Genomic DNA, 16,178 nt, shown 5'->3' with positions numbered 1-16,178 from the left:
TCCTTTCGTAAAATTTGACTATTTTCCTTTTATTTATTGAACTTTAATAATTTACTTATAAAAATACACCCCATTAATTAAAAATCTTTAAACTTGGCAATATGTGGTGCGTTTATAATTATGACACGGGATGTATAGTTAACTCTACAAACAAAACCATATCAATAAAACTTTTAAACTTTAAACGAAATTCAGGAAAACTCATCAAAATTTCGATTTTTTTCTTTTAAATATTAAAAAGAAAATTGCATGTCTGTGTAGATGTGTAATTTGTATGTAATAAATGGCAAATTTCAAGTGGCTTAAGATTACCGTTAATTTTGGGTATTGTTTTTTTTAAGCTGAGGGCGCCGCAACAACCCATTTTGTTTTTGAAATACTTAAAAGGAAGTTCGAAATTGTTATGTAATTTTATGCATTTTCTTGAATTTTGTTTAAAGTTTAAAGCTTCTAGTGATATGTGTTTGGTTGTAGAGTTAACTAAAGTTTTATAAATAAGTTATTAAAATTCAATAACCTACGGAAAATGGTCAAAACATGACAAAAAGGGACACTCCTATTTTTGTCTATGAGTGTACATACATACATATAAATAGTCATTGTGTTACATAAGCCCATTCCGTTTCAATTGCTCACTTTGCAGATCCATCAAAATGTCATGCATTTGTTTCTTCGCTTTGAGTTGCAAGTCGGGGTCCAGTTTTACAATTTCTTCACCCATGTATATCCCAAAACTGTTTGCCTTTTCGTCAGTGTTATTTGTTTTTGATGCAACATGAAAGGCATTTGTTAAATTTTGTGATGCTTCGATTAAAGCAGAGGCGTTTTCATCCAAATCATTATTAATTTTTGTTCTTCGTTTTCTTGTTGCATGGACCAACTTTCTAGTGCTATTGTTGTTATTGTCATCAAACCGACCACAGTTTTGCGAAGTAACCAGAGGTGGAGTTACAATCTCATCCGATATGATTTTAATTGGTGTTGCATCACTATTAGTGTCTTCTGTAGAGATGTTTTTAGTATCTTGGAGCGAATGGATACTGCTGTTACTTGTAATTGCAAGAGGGGTAATTGTAATGAACTCTGTGTTGTCTTCGATGAGTGAAAAGGATGACTCTGAGTCAAAGCCTGGATCGAAACATTCTGCAGGCTGCAGTTGCTCCCCAAGCTTACGCGATGGATTGGGATCAGGGTCCAGGTTCTACAAGAGAATGAAAATATTAAGCAAATTTTACGTAGCACGCGAATCGACGCTTTGCCCGGCTTCACACAATAAAAGTCGTACCTGCAAACTCAACTTATTAAAATTATTCACTGTGGTGTATGCTTATTCACATGTTGTAGGAATTTCAAAGCTACATAGAACTTCCAGCTGGCCTGTACGTTTTCGTCTCCGCCGGCACCGCTTCTCTTTGCCTTGTCCATCCTCTGCTTCTCTGAACTGAAATATGACTTGATGTTGCACCACTTGTGCGTAACTTCATCTTTAAATACATATATGTATTATACAAACATATAATATATCTTTTAGTTATTACATGTGAACTTGCTAAAAACTTACTGTATTGAAATGGTACATTTGCTGTGAACGTTGAGTTCATTTCATCCACCAAAGCGAGCCAAAACTGCTGCTTTTTATATTTGTGCTTATATGATGGTAGCATATGATTCCATATATATTCTGCACCGTGGACTTTGTCAATTAAATGGAATACGTAGTTCTCTTGCCACTTTAATTTCATTTTTATTGTTACAAAACTGTTTTACATCAATTTTAATTTCGGTAATGAAACGTCAAAACTCAGCTGTTCTTCACACAGAATTTGTCCTTCTCTAACACATTGCCGAATAGTTTTTGTAATTTCGTCAGTTTTTTTGTTTGTATTTCAAATGAAAAATACAGGAAAAAAACGTAGTATCATACGGGCATTAACATAGTATTTACATCTACACATTTTCATTATTCTGCAAAACCCCTATCAGCAAATTTTTTTTATATAAACAGTTATAATTCGAATTGCAATAACCTCTATCTGATCTTTAAACTAAAATAAAATGAATTAAAAGTAAAAAACTAGTTTTAATATATAGCGTGAATATTTAAGACATTCGGGGGTACCATAAATCATTAACACTTTTAAAAATAGCTGTCAAAACAGTTTTTTTGCTCTCCTGAAAAATTTAGTTTTTGCAGATAGAGGGTATTGAATATAAGCACTCGACATTTATTATTGCTGTCTGTGTGTTTTCACACTCATTTAATATCGATTGTAATTGCATGGTGATTAACTGAAATGACGTAGAGAATCTATAGTTGTTGAAGTAATTCGCCGTTAAATTTTGGATGTTGTTTATTTGATTGTCGATTTTAGTAAATTGATTATTGACATCTGTTGTAGTTTTTCTGAGCACGTTGAGTGTACCGTCAATTAGTGGGGTTTGCTTTTTAATCATGCTTTCAATGGCATTTTGGTTTTCAAATAAGTTTTTCATATTAAGCTCCATTATTTCTCCATCATCACTGTCCATTAGTCCAAAGAGTAAGTGATAAAGCGAGCCTATGATTTCTAACGGCGCTCTTTTGGCTCTTTTTGTGTGCATAAGAAGCTGGTTGTTCGATTTTAGTAGTTCGTATTTACTATTCAGATTTTTTGCTACTATTTCACATTGTTCGCTGAAGTAAACAATTTTTGGACATAAGTCCTTTATTTGCTTTAAGTAAATTGGCATGCTTTCATTTTCTTTGAAATAAGATTCGAGATTGTAGTATATTACCAAGTTCCAACGAGAAGCTACGACATCTACTCTTTCATAGGAGTCCAAGTATACGGCTGAACTATTTGAAAGGCTCGTTTGCGTGATGAAATTTGTACTTGCTATTGCTTCGCCTTTTATATTAAGTAGTTTTACAATAAGTACAAAAAATACTAGCAACATTTCAGCTACTGACCATTTAGGTCTTGCTAAATTATTATGGCAAGATTTTGTGAAAGTATAGTTAGATTTCACTTTTTCATTTTGAGTACGTTTTTCGCCATATTCAATACAATGTAATGGACACAACTTTTGTATTGATCTTTTAATAGTTCCATCACTTCTCTTTATTGTAGCTACACAAACCTTATCATCTGTACCTTTGTGAACTTGTGTTACCTTACCCAAAGGCCATCATGATGGGGGTGTGTTTTCATTTTTTATTATTACTTTTGGCCTTATCTTATGTTTAAATGGTCGACTTTCCATTTATTTCGCTTTTGCAGTGTTACAAGATATTCATCTTTCCATTTATTCCAAAAGTCTCTCTTCAATTTCTGAATGATTTTCCAACGGTCTAAAGCTCCGATCTTTTCAACATCTCCCGTAACTTCTGGAATATCCAAAAGCGGTGTGCCAATAAGGAAATGCCCAGGCGTAAGAACGTTGTTGTCTTCTATTTCAGATCCTTGTGTATACAATTGAATTAAGTACTGATTCTATCTGGCATAACAACTTCGATTTGCTCCGATGAAATTTGTTCCATTTTCGGAATATATGTGTGAGCTTTTTCCTCTTCTAGCAAAAAATCTCAAAAGCTGCTAAGAAGGCTTCTGTCGTTAGATCTGACACTGCTTCTAAGTGTATAGCTTTAGTTGCCATACACACAAATATTACTTTATATGCTCTTTATATGATACCTCTATTTTTGGAGCACTTTAAGAGTAATGGCCCAGCGTAGTCAACACCTGTATGTGTAAAAGGTGAAGACTGCGAAACTCTCATCTCAGGTAGGTTTCCCATTATTTGATGAGCAGTTTCTTGTCGATATCTAATGCATTTCACGCAATTTCGAATACATTTTTTAATTTATTTTTTTAGATTCATTGCCCAGTACTTTCTTCTTATGCAATGTTTTGTTATGTGCATACATAACAATTAACTCTGATAAGTGCGATTTATTAATAATTGCTGGATGTGTTTGCTCATACGATATGTTTGAGTTCCTCAGCCTACCGCCTACTCGTAACACACCCTCGCCATCGATAAATGCCCTGTAGTCAAATGTACTAGTTGTAAACTACTTCACAACTAGTATGAACCGCATGCCCAACTAGTCAGCCAACTATCTTTTTTTCATGCAATCAACTGGTATTTTTAACATGGGGATGTCCTACGAGATGGCAATTGTCAGATATCGGTCAGAAATATACCAGTCTCATACTAGTACAAAATAGACAGAAAAATACTAGTCAAATTATGGACGAAAACAACTACTTTGGGAGTCAAAAAAATAAAATGAATTCATGAATATAAAATAAAAAACTTTTAAGTACACTTTAATTTATTACACATTTTTATTTAGCAGCCTTAGATTTGCCAATAAATAGTGTTAAATTTGTAAAAAAATATTCTTAATTTTTGTCTATAGTTTGCCTTGATGATTAATAATAAAAATTAATCAAATAATTATAATCGTGTAATTAAAACAACTCAAAAATAATTGAAAATGATCAAAAGTAACGAAACAATGATGTAATTAAAATTAATTAATTAATTAACATTTCTTAAGTAATTAATTACTTTTTTAAGTAAGAATTTTTTAAGTAATTAATTATATCCGTATTTAATCATTAAACGGTTATCCAAACATAAACATGCTTTAATTAATAATCATTATGAATATTAATTATTATTTAACAGGTATGGTATAATTGCGAGTACGTACTCGCTTTAACGGTTTACAATATAGCCAAATAAAAGTTATAATATTTTGTGTACTTTATTGTATTAAACTGTCGAAGTCAAATAAAACAGGGCATGAATAAATCTTTTTGTACTTGGTACAAGTCTGGTCATTTTCGAACTAGATCGGTTTCTGTCATGAAATTCTAGTTGTGAACTAGTATTTTTCCTGACTAGTTTGGGATTTCACTGCAGGGTGGATACAAGTTTGATAACTTACTGCATTGCTTTATATTTTCTTTTTTCAGCAGCTTTTGAAATTCATTTTCAAATTCTTTATGTTGATGCCTTTTGATTATTTCTATTTCTGCCATTTTTAATTTTCCTGATGATAAATATTGCGAATGGAATTTCGTTTTTCGCAGTTTTTTTTTTAAAACGCAATACATAGGCAAACACTCTAATTAGTTTTGAAAAACTGGAGTATTTTTCTGTAAGAGACTCCAGAGGGTGCTGTTCATTAATTTTACTCACTGCAGTTACCGCGCATGTTGTTTTCTCGCTGATCTATTGGCCACTTGTCTTCTGATTCTTTCAACCAGTCTTCCACAACCATTCCACCACAATTTGTGTATTTGTAATTTATAGGGAAAAATTCCTCTCGATGCTACGTCTCATGGATTTTCTTTAGAAACTACATGATTCCATTTTGCACTTGGAATCAAATTCTTAATGTCGCTGACTCTAGTTCGAATAAATTTGTCTTTACTTTTGTTGGTTTCTATCCAATTTAAAGTAATAGTAGAATCGCTCCATGTATAGATTTTCGTCTTTTGCTTAATCGTGATTAACATTCGATGTAATAGTTTTGATAATAAGTGAGCTGCACAAAGTTCTAGTTTGGGCAAAGGATTCCTATTTTTCATCGGATTCACTTTACTTTTTTCAGCTACAATGGTTATTTGCCCATCACATTTAATGTACACTACTGCTGCGTATGCTTTTTCTGATGCATCTGCAGAACCGTGCAGCTCTACATCCATCATTTGAGATATTTTAATCCATCTAGAGATTTTTATTTTACATAGTGCACTTATATTTTTTATAAATTCCAACCGTTTTTAACTCGGCTGATAATTCTTCATCCCAAGTAAGCTTCTGTGTCCAAAGATTTTGAAGAAATATTTTCAACACAATAGTTATTGGGGATAGCCCCCTGAGTCTTCTTGCTCTCTTTCAGGTTGATTTCGAACTTGAATTCATCTTTTTTAGGATCCCATTTAAGGCCGCTGTGGTGTAGTGCCAAGCAGTGCGCGCTTTCACTCATCAGCACCTGGGTTCAAACCCTGGTCAAAACAACATCGCAAAAAATATAGAAAAAGGTTTTTTCTTAACAGCGGGCGTCCCTCGGCAGGCAATGGCAAATCTCCGAGTGTATTTCTGCCATGAAAAACGGCTTCTCATAAAAATACAATCGCCGTTCGGAGTCGGCGTAAAACTATAGGTCCCTCCGCTTTGTGTGACAACATCAAGGCGCACACCACAAATCGGAGGAGAAGCTCGGCCAAACACTAACATATGTGTAAGCGCCAATCTATTATTATTATATTTAAGTCCTAACGTTTTCACGATTTCATCACTATTTATTAAATAATTTTCTTCACTGCGCTGTTGCATACTATCTTCCAGTACCGAAGAATTATTCGTGAGCCATTTTCTTAAATGAAAACCAAACTTCATTAATTGTTGCTCAACTTTTTGTTTAACTTCACTACACTCTTGTACACTATCTGCTCCGGTCATGAGGTCATCCATGTAAAAGTCTTCCTCGATAACTTTCTTCACTCCTTCTTCAATGCAGTCCTCAGCGATTTTTATTAAGCTGCGTACTGCCAAAAATGATGCTGAAGCTGTTCCATAAGTAACAGTAGTTAACCTGAACTTTGTTAATGGCTTTTTACTGTAATTTCTCCACAGTATGTTTTGATACTGTTTGACGGAACATTTTTTCAACGTCAGCAGACACCACAAATTTCCACAATTTCCATTCTAAAATTATGTCAAAAATATACTTTTGTAATTTAGGTCCCGCGTACGTTACATCGTTAAGGCTTCTCCCGTTCGATGTTTTGGCTGATGCGTCGAGTACCACCCTCAGTTTCGTTGTGGTACTGCTTTCGCGAATAACAGCTTGGTGGGGAAGATAATATTTACAGTCTCTTTCATCAAATATTCTTACCATATGCCCCAGTTTTTGGTATTCGTCGATGAATTTGGCGTATTCATTTTTCAAGTTGACATCTCGAGCCATCATTTTTTCCAGTGAAAGAAAACGTGCCACAGCTTGCTTCCTGGATTCTCCCAAAGCGCAGTCTTCTTTGAAAGGTATCTTAACATTAATCCTTCCCTTTTCGTCTAGCTTGGTAGTGTCTTTATAAATGTTTAGACATAACTCGTCTTCGTTGGATGACTCGGTTTCAGTTGGGACCTCTTCCAGTTCCCAACATTTCTCTATACTGGCTGACAAAATTTTGTTATTATCAGAGGTTGCTGTGACAGCTCTGGAAAGTATCCAACCCAATTTAGTCGATTGCCCTAGGATGCCACGCTTTTGGTAACGCCTTCTTCAAAGATGTTACCGAATATGTCGCTACGTATTACAACGTCAATTCTGTCTGACTTGTTGTACAAAGAGTCTGCTAAGATATAGTTCTTACATTCTTTTATATCTTGCTTAAATGTCTTTTCTGGTTGAACACTTGTTAGCGCCGGCAGAAATAAGGCTTCTGCTGTCACTAAATAGGCGCTGCTAAATCTTGGCTGTATCTGTATTTTTATTTTATTCTTAGAAACGCCAACTTTGGTACCTCCACGACCGTATATTTCAGTTTTCGATTTAATTCGAGGTAGATTAAGTAACTGGCTATCCTCTTCGGAAATCGTGGTTTTTTGTGACCCTTGATCGACAAGAGCTCAAAGTAAAATATGCTCGCCATTAGCCGATTTTATTCTTATTTGTGCTGTGGCTAAAAGCACTGCTGGTGAGTTTTCCCTTGATACCATTGTGTTCACTTTTCCGACCTTTTTAGGTTTATGGCCTTCATGTAGCAGAAAGTGATGTTTAAACCCACATTTTATGCACCTCTTTTCAGGATTATGCCACTTTGAGCCATAGTAAGTAGTGCTCCATGCAAACGAAGTACAGTTTAGTTTTTGTTACAAACTCTCGCTTTTGTGCTGTTGTTAAAGTTTTGAACTTTTTGCAGTAGGTGATTTTTTGCCCTGGTATTTTACATTACACACAGGATATTTGTTCATTGTGTTTCGTGACATAGTTCCTTGTGAAACTTTTTTCCCTTTTTTGAACCCTCTTTCCATTTGAACTTTTACTGGAAACGGCTTCTAAAGAGAGATACTGCTGTTCTGAGAAGCTGAAGACATCTTTAAGAGTTTGAATTTCTCTTGTCTTCTTTATGCTTTGCTCATATAAGCGTAGTCCTTCTTTATCAAGCTTTCTCACTAATATTATAGCTAAAAATGGTTCAGCGTCGGTGAGGTTGATGCCCAAACATTTTATTGCATAAATGCATTCTCCCGCTTTATCTAGACAGTTTTTTAGACTAGCTGCTGATTCAATATTAATTGTTTGCAAATCTAAAATTTTGTCAAACTGGGATGTGAACAGCAATCTACGATTCTTGTATCAGTTGTTCAAGATTTCCCAAGCTGCCAATAATTTTCGTTGGTCCCCGTCAGACGTCCAGCTTCACCTTTAAGGTATGATTTTAGTCGATACATCTTTTCGACTTTAGAGTAGTGCCAGCTTTCGTGTATAAGACTATTAAATATGTCTTTAAATGTCGGCCATTCTGACAAGTCTCCATAAAATGGCGAAATTTTGATATCCTCTACCTTTAAGTTAGGCGTAGGACCTGGTCTTTGAGATTTTATTCTGTTCTTTAGCTCTGAAACCGACATTCTTATGACTTGCATTTCGCTCTCACAATCATCCATTATGTGCCGCATATCTTTATTTGTAAATGAACATTCTTCATATTTTTCCTCAAGTAATTTATACTGTTTTTCTAAAGTTTGCAGACATATTTTTGAGACATCACTAGTCCTTGAAGAATATTTCTCGAATCGATTTATTTGATCTTCAAGTTCTTGTTTTACACCATGATTATTTTGCGTCATTCCATCACTTTTCTTTAAATTACAAGCTTCTGCAACTTGCTCACATTCTGCATTGTATTTTTCTAGGCTTTCAGTAATTTTACGCATCCAGCCATCATAATAATTTGACGTTAAATACGTCTCATTTTCCACACCTAACTTAAGTAACTGGTAATGGTTTGATGTGAATTTATTTATTAGTTCGAGAATATTTTTCTTCGCGTCTTCTGTTGCTGGTATTTTTCGGACTTCAAGTTTGCTCAGCCACGACTTGAAATGGTCCTCGAAACTCTTCTGTTCTTCTAACAGTTTTTGCTTAGTAGACATTTTAATTGTGTTTTTGTTTTTTTAAATGGATTTGATCAATGGTTTTTTCTTCTCCAAACGAACCGTTGGAGGGAATTGGTTTGGTCGCCTGGTTGACCTTGCTGTGCCTCGACTCACAGCCGTTGTTTGTTCTTTTTAATACAATAAAGAGATTATGCATAAAGTCTCGTGCTTTAACGACTTATAAATCTGATGTGCCTATAAAATTAATAGTGCTTTTTTATTATTCTTTTAAGTGCGGAAAATCTGTTCCCGTCTTACCTTGCCGCTTGAGCTCAATTTTTGTTAGGCTTGTATGGACCAAATGTTCGGTGTAGAGCTGATTCACTTGTTCCTTACCTTGGGTGGGGGGTAACAAGTAATTCTCAGCAATGCGTGACCTACAAATACTCTTATTTTAAAATTCACTACCCCTTACCACTGGTGGGGGAAGTAGAGTCTAATAAAATAAGAGGCTAGAACTTTCAATATTAAAATTTTATCCTTTACCGTTGGTGGGGGAAGTAAAACCTTAATAAAAAAGAAGAATAAAGACTGTTAAATGCTTTACCCCTTACCCCTGTTGGGGGGAAGTAAAGCATACAAAATAAAATAGAGAAGAAGAGTGTTAGGTGAGCGTCTTTACGATTCTGAATATTTATTAAATATTTCTTCTTTATATACAGTTTTCTAACGTTATGTTTCCTTACTAATTGTATATGTACATATGTGTGTGTGTATGTATGTATATTTACAAAAGATGGAGTCAATCGCTACTTTTGAACCGCTACTGCACCGAATCCTAGGTAAGTAGCTACTCTATTAACCCGTGGTAGTGCAGAGTCGAACCAGTCGGAATCAGAATAGCGAAAAACTACGACAGAGGGCCCCCATAAATCACGTAAGTGACTACTTTAGTAACTTCCGGTAGTGCAGAGAGAGCTGATGGTGACTACCGCCTAGGACATTGCCTTGTAAAAGTAATCGATGAAATACACTGCAAGTAGTCGGTTGGTAATTGACGGAGTTTACCAGGTAGCTACCGATTCATCAGTCCTGTAGTCGCTCCCCCGTACTACAGGGAAGAAACCAGCGCATTGGTTCTTATGGTATTTTGGTTGTGTGCATCAGCTACATCTTTGCATGTTAAGAATATTGATAAGCAATGTATTTTCTGTTTGTTGCACCATAAGGGTTGCTTTGCAGCATTGACATTTTAATGCTTCCCGTATGCGCTGCAATTTATGTATGTTTATATTTTTACAACTAATAAAGGATCAACCGATTCAATATTTTATTGTTTCTCGCGAACGTTCCTTACATTTAATTACCTACTTTTGTGCGTCGAATACACTTGACATTCTTATCGTACGTTTGTGTTTGGATACATACATATGAATTTTTTATATGTAAATGTAAGCGTACAAATTATATTTTCTCCTATTTATATTTTCTTCAGTGAACTGTATTTTAGTTTTGGTGCAAGTGTACAATTTTTATCTTTCCTTTGTATATTCAAGGATTAGAAATGTTTATTACAATTTTAAATTTGAGCATTTTTAATACCCAGGCATATATGTATGTTTGTATGTATTCACACATGCTCAAAGATGTTTGAACACTCTAACACCAGGTCATTTTCTGCGCGGCGCCCCACTACTCTCCATTCCTGAGCCGAACTCCGAAAACCTCTCCCTAATTAATAAATGGCAAAAATTAAAGGTACTCCATCACCAGTTCAGCAAGCGCTGGAAAACTGAGTAAGACTTAGTCGTCATCAAAGATGATCTCCTTTCCCCAACGAATGGCGGCTCGGCCGAATTACAAAACTCCATCCCGCTCCCGATCGAAATGTTCGCGTGGTAGACATCCGCACCCAAAGCGGAACCATCACACGCTACATAGGGAAGCTTTGCTTATTACCACCCAGGTAGTTCATGTCCTTACACTTACTCTGCTGTTTCTAACATTTTTCTCGTCACAGTTCCTTGATCACCCGCATACCACTAACAATGTCCCTCGACCGTATACTTACAGGTCCCAAGACTTCAGAAAATGTCGACAGTGCTGTCGCAGGCATTCGCTGCGCTATTGCCGTGCCTTTCGGGCAATGACGCCGGACGAGCGCTGCGAATCTGCTACACTGCACCGCTATTGTATAAATTGTTTAGCCACATCGCACGTCACCGGCGCCTGTGACTCGCCAGGCAGCTGTCGCCATTGCGGATTAGCCCACCACACTTTGCTATACCGATCCTCCTCCACTTCGCAAGGGTCGAAGCAAAGCCGCAAAACGGGTGATCGAGGCCACGTGCGCAAGCATCGGCAAAGAAAGGCTTTCCCGCCAGAAAAAATACCTAACCGCCGTAGGACTGAAAGCAGAGCTGAACGAAGCCAGCCCCGCCCGCCTTCCAACGATGCATCCGGGGGCTACTAAATAAAGCACGAGAAACGCAGGAGCAGCTGCAAGATTTGGTGCAGGTCTCATCGCCTCAGGACCGCCGGAATGTCGAGGACATGAGTCATAATTTAATTGAATTTTAAAGCTAATATTAGTTCGTAATAATGAATTTCCAAAATGGGATACTTACCTTGAATACTTATCTTGAATACTTAACTTGAATGCTTACGTTGAATACTTACCTTTAATTACATCCCTGAACTGGAAAATTTAATATTCACCACAAACCTGTACATACATATATATGTAAGCTAGCTATCCTTATACATAAACGGTCGTCCAAACGAAAATATATTGTAATATACCCAGTAGAAGTTTAATAAAATAGTGAATTTAAATATCTCTTATCAAAAAATTCAACCTTCTTTTATTCACGCGAAAGTGAACCTACCTATATGCGAAATAATGGCGGTAAGCCATTTTGACCAGTTTCACCAGTTGATAAATATTCTTTTTGATTTTATATAAAAGTCAAACTCATAATTTAACGAACACCATACATCTATGTATGTATGTACACAAATCGACATCTCGTCCTTGTTCAAAAATTAAAAATAAGGCAGCTACAAACTTTTAATTCAGAATTCTTAGAGAGATTCCAAGTCTACGATTGTACGCATTTTTTCGATATAGAGTGTGTTTGAAAGTTTTTTAAATGGATGAAAATACATATATGTGACCTGGTCTACGGAAAGGGGGCTTAGGTGTCAAAAAATCAACTTTCACTTTTTGGTTGATTCGGATGGAAGATGAGATGCTTTTTCACGTGGTGAAAAGCAGAAAATCCTAACTTGCTTAGAAGTGTACTAAAAATGTAGAGAAAGAAGAGTAAAAATACGACAAAATATAATTTATTGGTAATGAACAAAATACATTGAATTATAAGCTATAAAGACATGATTATACACTAGAAAAACGTATTATGGGCCAAAAATAATAATGCTGAGTAGTTTATGTATTTTTCTTTGTTGTCGTTTTCCTTGAGATCTTTTTACGTGTTGATCCTGAGGAATAACATACAGGTCCATCTTAACAAAAGTTTGTTCGGTATCATCTTCTGCCTGAGATACACATACTTCGTCTTCATCATCATCGCTCTCTTCATAGTTTTCATCATCGTTTTCATCATCCTTTTCATGGAAATATTGTCCGTATACGGCACTGAACTCCTCATCAACACATGTTTCATTTCATGCGAAATGCGAAGACGATAATCAACAGAAACAGTAAACGTCACTTCTTCAATGTTACTTTTTTAAATGTTCCACACTAGCAACTTACATGATGAACTATAAAAATATTCCGACCAACAACAACACTTACTGGACCAACAACAACACTTACTGGACCAACAACAACACTTACTGGACGTCCGGCGCGGAGAACAATTAACGAGATAATGAGAAACTGACGAAACGAGCTGCTTACTTTTAACAGCTTTTTCACAGAAAACTAGTTTTCGCACGTAAGCTCCCTTTTCGTAGACCAGGTCACATATCACAACGTCAGCAAAAAAAAATTATCCATAATCAACGGGATTTTGCAGGAACTTGCCCTTTTATTTATTGGACTATAAAACTGCAAACTTACAGGTCTATTCTGCGCTGGTAATAAAAAGTTTGTAACCCGTAAATAAAGTTCCTGTAAATTTTTAAACCCTTTTCGCATTCTGTGTACTCTTGTAACCGGTAAATTTTGTTACCATCTCATAAGCTGGTAACAAAGTATTGCCCCGTGAAATATGCAATGCCAGAATTTGCACAATTCTTCATAGCTGAATTGCTGAATATTTGAACTGCATTACCAATGTTCGTAGAATCGTGGTGACAAGAACTGGTAACATTTTTTGGTAATAAAATTTTCCGGTTACAAACTCTTCGGTAACGTGCAGAATAGACCTGTTAGAATCTTCTAAACTTACTTTTTGGTCTGGGCCTTCACAATAGGATTTTGTGTTTTGTCAAAAGCTGCGACACAATATTTCTCACGGCCCTTATTTTAATTTTTTAGTGCTTTTAATTTTCACTCTTTGTAATTTTTTAATCAATAATGTAATATGTGATTATTTGTTATATAGTATATTGGCATATTATGCTAAGTTTCTATAATTTATGATTGTGCCAAAACGGAATGAATTGTACCAAAAGTGCCTCTGTGAAAGAAAGTGCAAAAATGGCACTATAGTGCCGACTTTTCCATCACTGGACGGTACCATCCCTACTAAAACCTGAGAAACCCAGTAGAAATTTTAAGCATACGACATCACTGTTTGTGACATGAGCTTGCTGCTGTGTATACATGCCAGTATAAATGAACCTTCACTTCCATTTAACACGCGTGGTTTCTCAGAGCGTATGCGTACCTTAATCATGCACTTGTACTACTGCTGTATGCATATGGTTGTATTAATGTTTCAAACATACAAAAATGCATTAACGGAACAGTATTAAAGCATTCTTACAAGATATGTATCCCCATATGTAAATGCTACTTCTCTGATACATTTTAATATACGGGGACATACAAACACGTAGCATTTACATATGCAAATGCATATCTTGTAAAATCCCGTTTTTGCTGAAAATAGTATCGCACAACACGTCCGTTCACTAAAATTTTTGTACAAGACTGAAAATATTACAAAAATTCCACTTCAAATTTATCAAGAAATATACTTAAAACAACGACAACGTACATTCGCTTGCAATTCACTGGAATTTGAGTTTATTCGCGGAAATTCATGACTCCGCATGAATTGTTCACACTAAAGAGCGAAATACACCACACAAGCGGTTTGACAAACCAAGCGAAATTTCCCTTAGCTTCAAGCCATTTGTGCTGTGTATGGGGGTGTTTGAAGGTTTGACAAACCGCTTGAGGGAAATTTGAGCAAAAATCAAAATTTTTTGATTTTCTGGCCGCCATGTTGATGTTTGATCAAACCGCTTGCGTTGTGTATAGCAAAATCGCCTCATTCGCAACGAAATTTTCACCGAGTAAGGACGTAAGAGAGGAAAATGAAAGAAAACCACAATATTTAGCATTGCGAACTGGAAGAAAACTAAAATTCTTTGCTTGAACGAGTCATGTTTGCATGGTGTATGGCGAAATGGGAAAAGTAGGTTTGAAGAATGTTTGACAAGCCGCTTGTGTGGTGTATTTCGCTCTTAATTCACTCATATAGCAAGCTTTCTTCACGAATGCATACAACCGATTTCTACTGGGTAATACACACACACCAGTGAACCAACACAAATGCAAGTATGGACTAGGAATGTTCGATATTTAAGAAAGTATCGATATCATGAATCGATTTAATTCATTGCATGTAAAATCGATATGGCGATATATCGGGCTGAACAATATCGATATCGGAAAAATCGATGTTGAAAATCCTACTCCCAATTGAATAGAATATTAGACCTGCCTATCAACTCACCTAATTGTGTTATTTCCATCTTGTATAATTACTGAGCACTAAAACGGCATGCCGGTCGACTCAAGCGGTTTGTCAAACTTAAAAGCTAAATAACAGCCCTATTGCCATGTTTATAATCAATTATCACGTTTAGGTATGCAGAGGGCAATTTGAAAGCTCCAACGGTTTGATTAATTTTGCAGAAAAAAGTTGCAAAATTTTACTAAACTGTGAAACCATTTTATTTGCTTCAACAGGTGTGTTAAAAAGTTTTTATTTGCGTATGCGTATGGAGGAAATAATTATTATGTACGCGGCTATTATTGTGGAGCAAGAAGATATTATACAGAGAAGAAGACTTCTGAGGGAACTCCTAGACAACAGTTTTTTCGACAGTTTTTACACGTTTGTAGTTCGGGGTGGTATTCACAAAACTGTAGCTGCACTTGTGTGGTGCATTCATATCTTTCACGTGTGGTGCATTCATATCTTTCACGCCTCTTACTACACGAATTCATAACTAAATGAAATACATTTTCCTATTATAAAATTACTCACTTTTTCGGCGTTTCGTAATCTATTGCTGCGATGTATTTTATTTAAAAGAAATTCCGTCTGTTGCAGTGTGGGTCAAAAAGTCCAGTTAAAATGTAAACAAAGAACAGCTGTTTAACTATAGAGAAACTTTCGCCGCAATGGGCAAATAAAACGAGCTTTTTGCTTGTCATTATTGACTGCATACCTATGACTACAGTTGATGACACGATATGGACAATTGATGACTGTGACAACACGCGAATAGGGCTGTAAATCACACAAGCTGCTGATTAAACCTACTTAAGTATTTTCCCATACACTTTTTTCTAGATGAAAAATAAATTTCAACTTAAATATCGATATTGCGGGTAAAGTATCGATGTCTTCGATATATCGACCTTGGAATATCGATTCAAAAAATCGATTATCGTGCCGTGAAATATCGATATTCAGAATAATCGAAACGATATCGAACATTCCTAGTATGGACATATATTAGTTCAATCCTGTGTACTAGTGAGAATGAAACCCCTCAAAATTTGAAAGAAAGAGATAGCAACAATGTACTACGACTGCATGGTGAAATGAACTGAAGGTGGCGCATTCCCAAAACCGCTACTT

At 35.7% G+C, this 16,178-nt stretch overlaps 1 protein-coding gene and 1 long non-coding RNA gene across 3 annotated transcripts; one reads left to right on the top strand and one right to left on the bottom strand.

Moving 5' to 3' along the window:
• Positions 1-28: 28 nt before the first annotated feature.
• On the bottom strand, positions 29-1,907 carry LOC118734117. 2 transcript variants are annotated; one of them, XR_004992335.1, is made up of 3 exons: positions 1,562-1,907; positions 1,286-1,484; positions 29-1,201 (listed from the first exon to the last, which is right to left on the bottom strand). It is a non-coding gene; the product is annotated as an uncharacterized LOC118734117 (long non-coding RNA). The 2 variants fall into 2 exon arrangements; XR_004992336.1 differs by lacking the exon at positions 1,562-1,907 and having other exon boundaries at positions 1,286-1,546.
• Positions 1,908-10,718: 8,811 nt separating this feature from the next.
• Positions 10,719-11,911, top strand: LOC118734747. Its single transcript, XM_036464442.1, has 2 exons — positions 10,719-11,071; positions 11,126-11,911. Exons 1-2 carry the CDS (start codon positions 10,925-10,927, stop codon positions 11,576-11,578), a joined length of 600 nt encoding a protein of 199 aa, XP_036320335.1. The 5' UTR covers positions 10,719-10,924; the 3' UTR covers positions 11,579-11,911.
• Positions 11,912-16,178: the final 4,267 nt, after the last annotated feature.

The sequence above is a fragment of the Rhagoletis pomonella genome, unplaced genomic scaffold (genome assembly GCF_013731165.1).
Source record: "Rhagoletis pomonella isolate Grant_MI unplaced genomic scaffold, Rhpom_1.0 Rhpom_scaffold_00002, whole genome shotgun sequence".
In the NCBI taxonomy this organism is placed as follows: Eukaryota; Metazoa; Arthropoda; class Insecta; order Diptera; family Tephritidae; genus Rhagoletis; species Rhagoletis pomonella.
The sequence above is the reverse complement of the archived record's forward strand: the minus strand, read 5'-3'. Positions and strand labels throughout refer to the sequence as shown.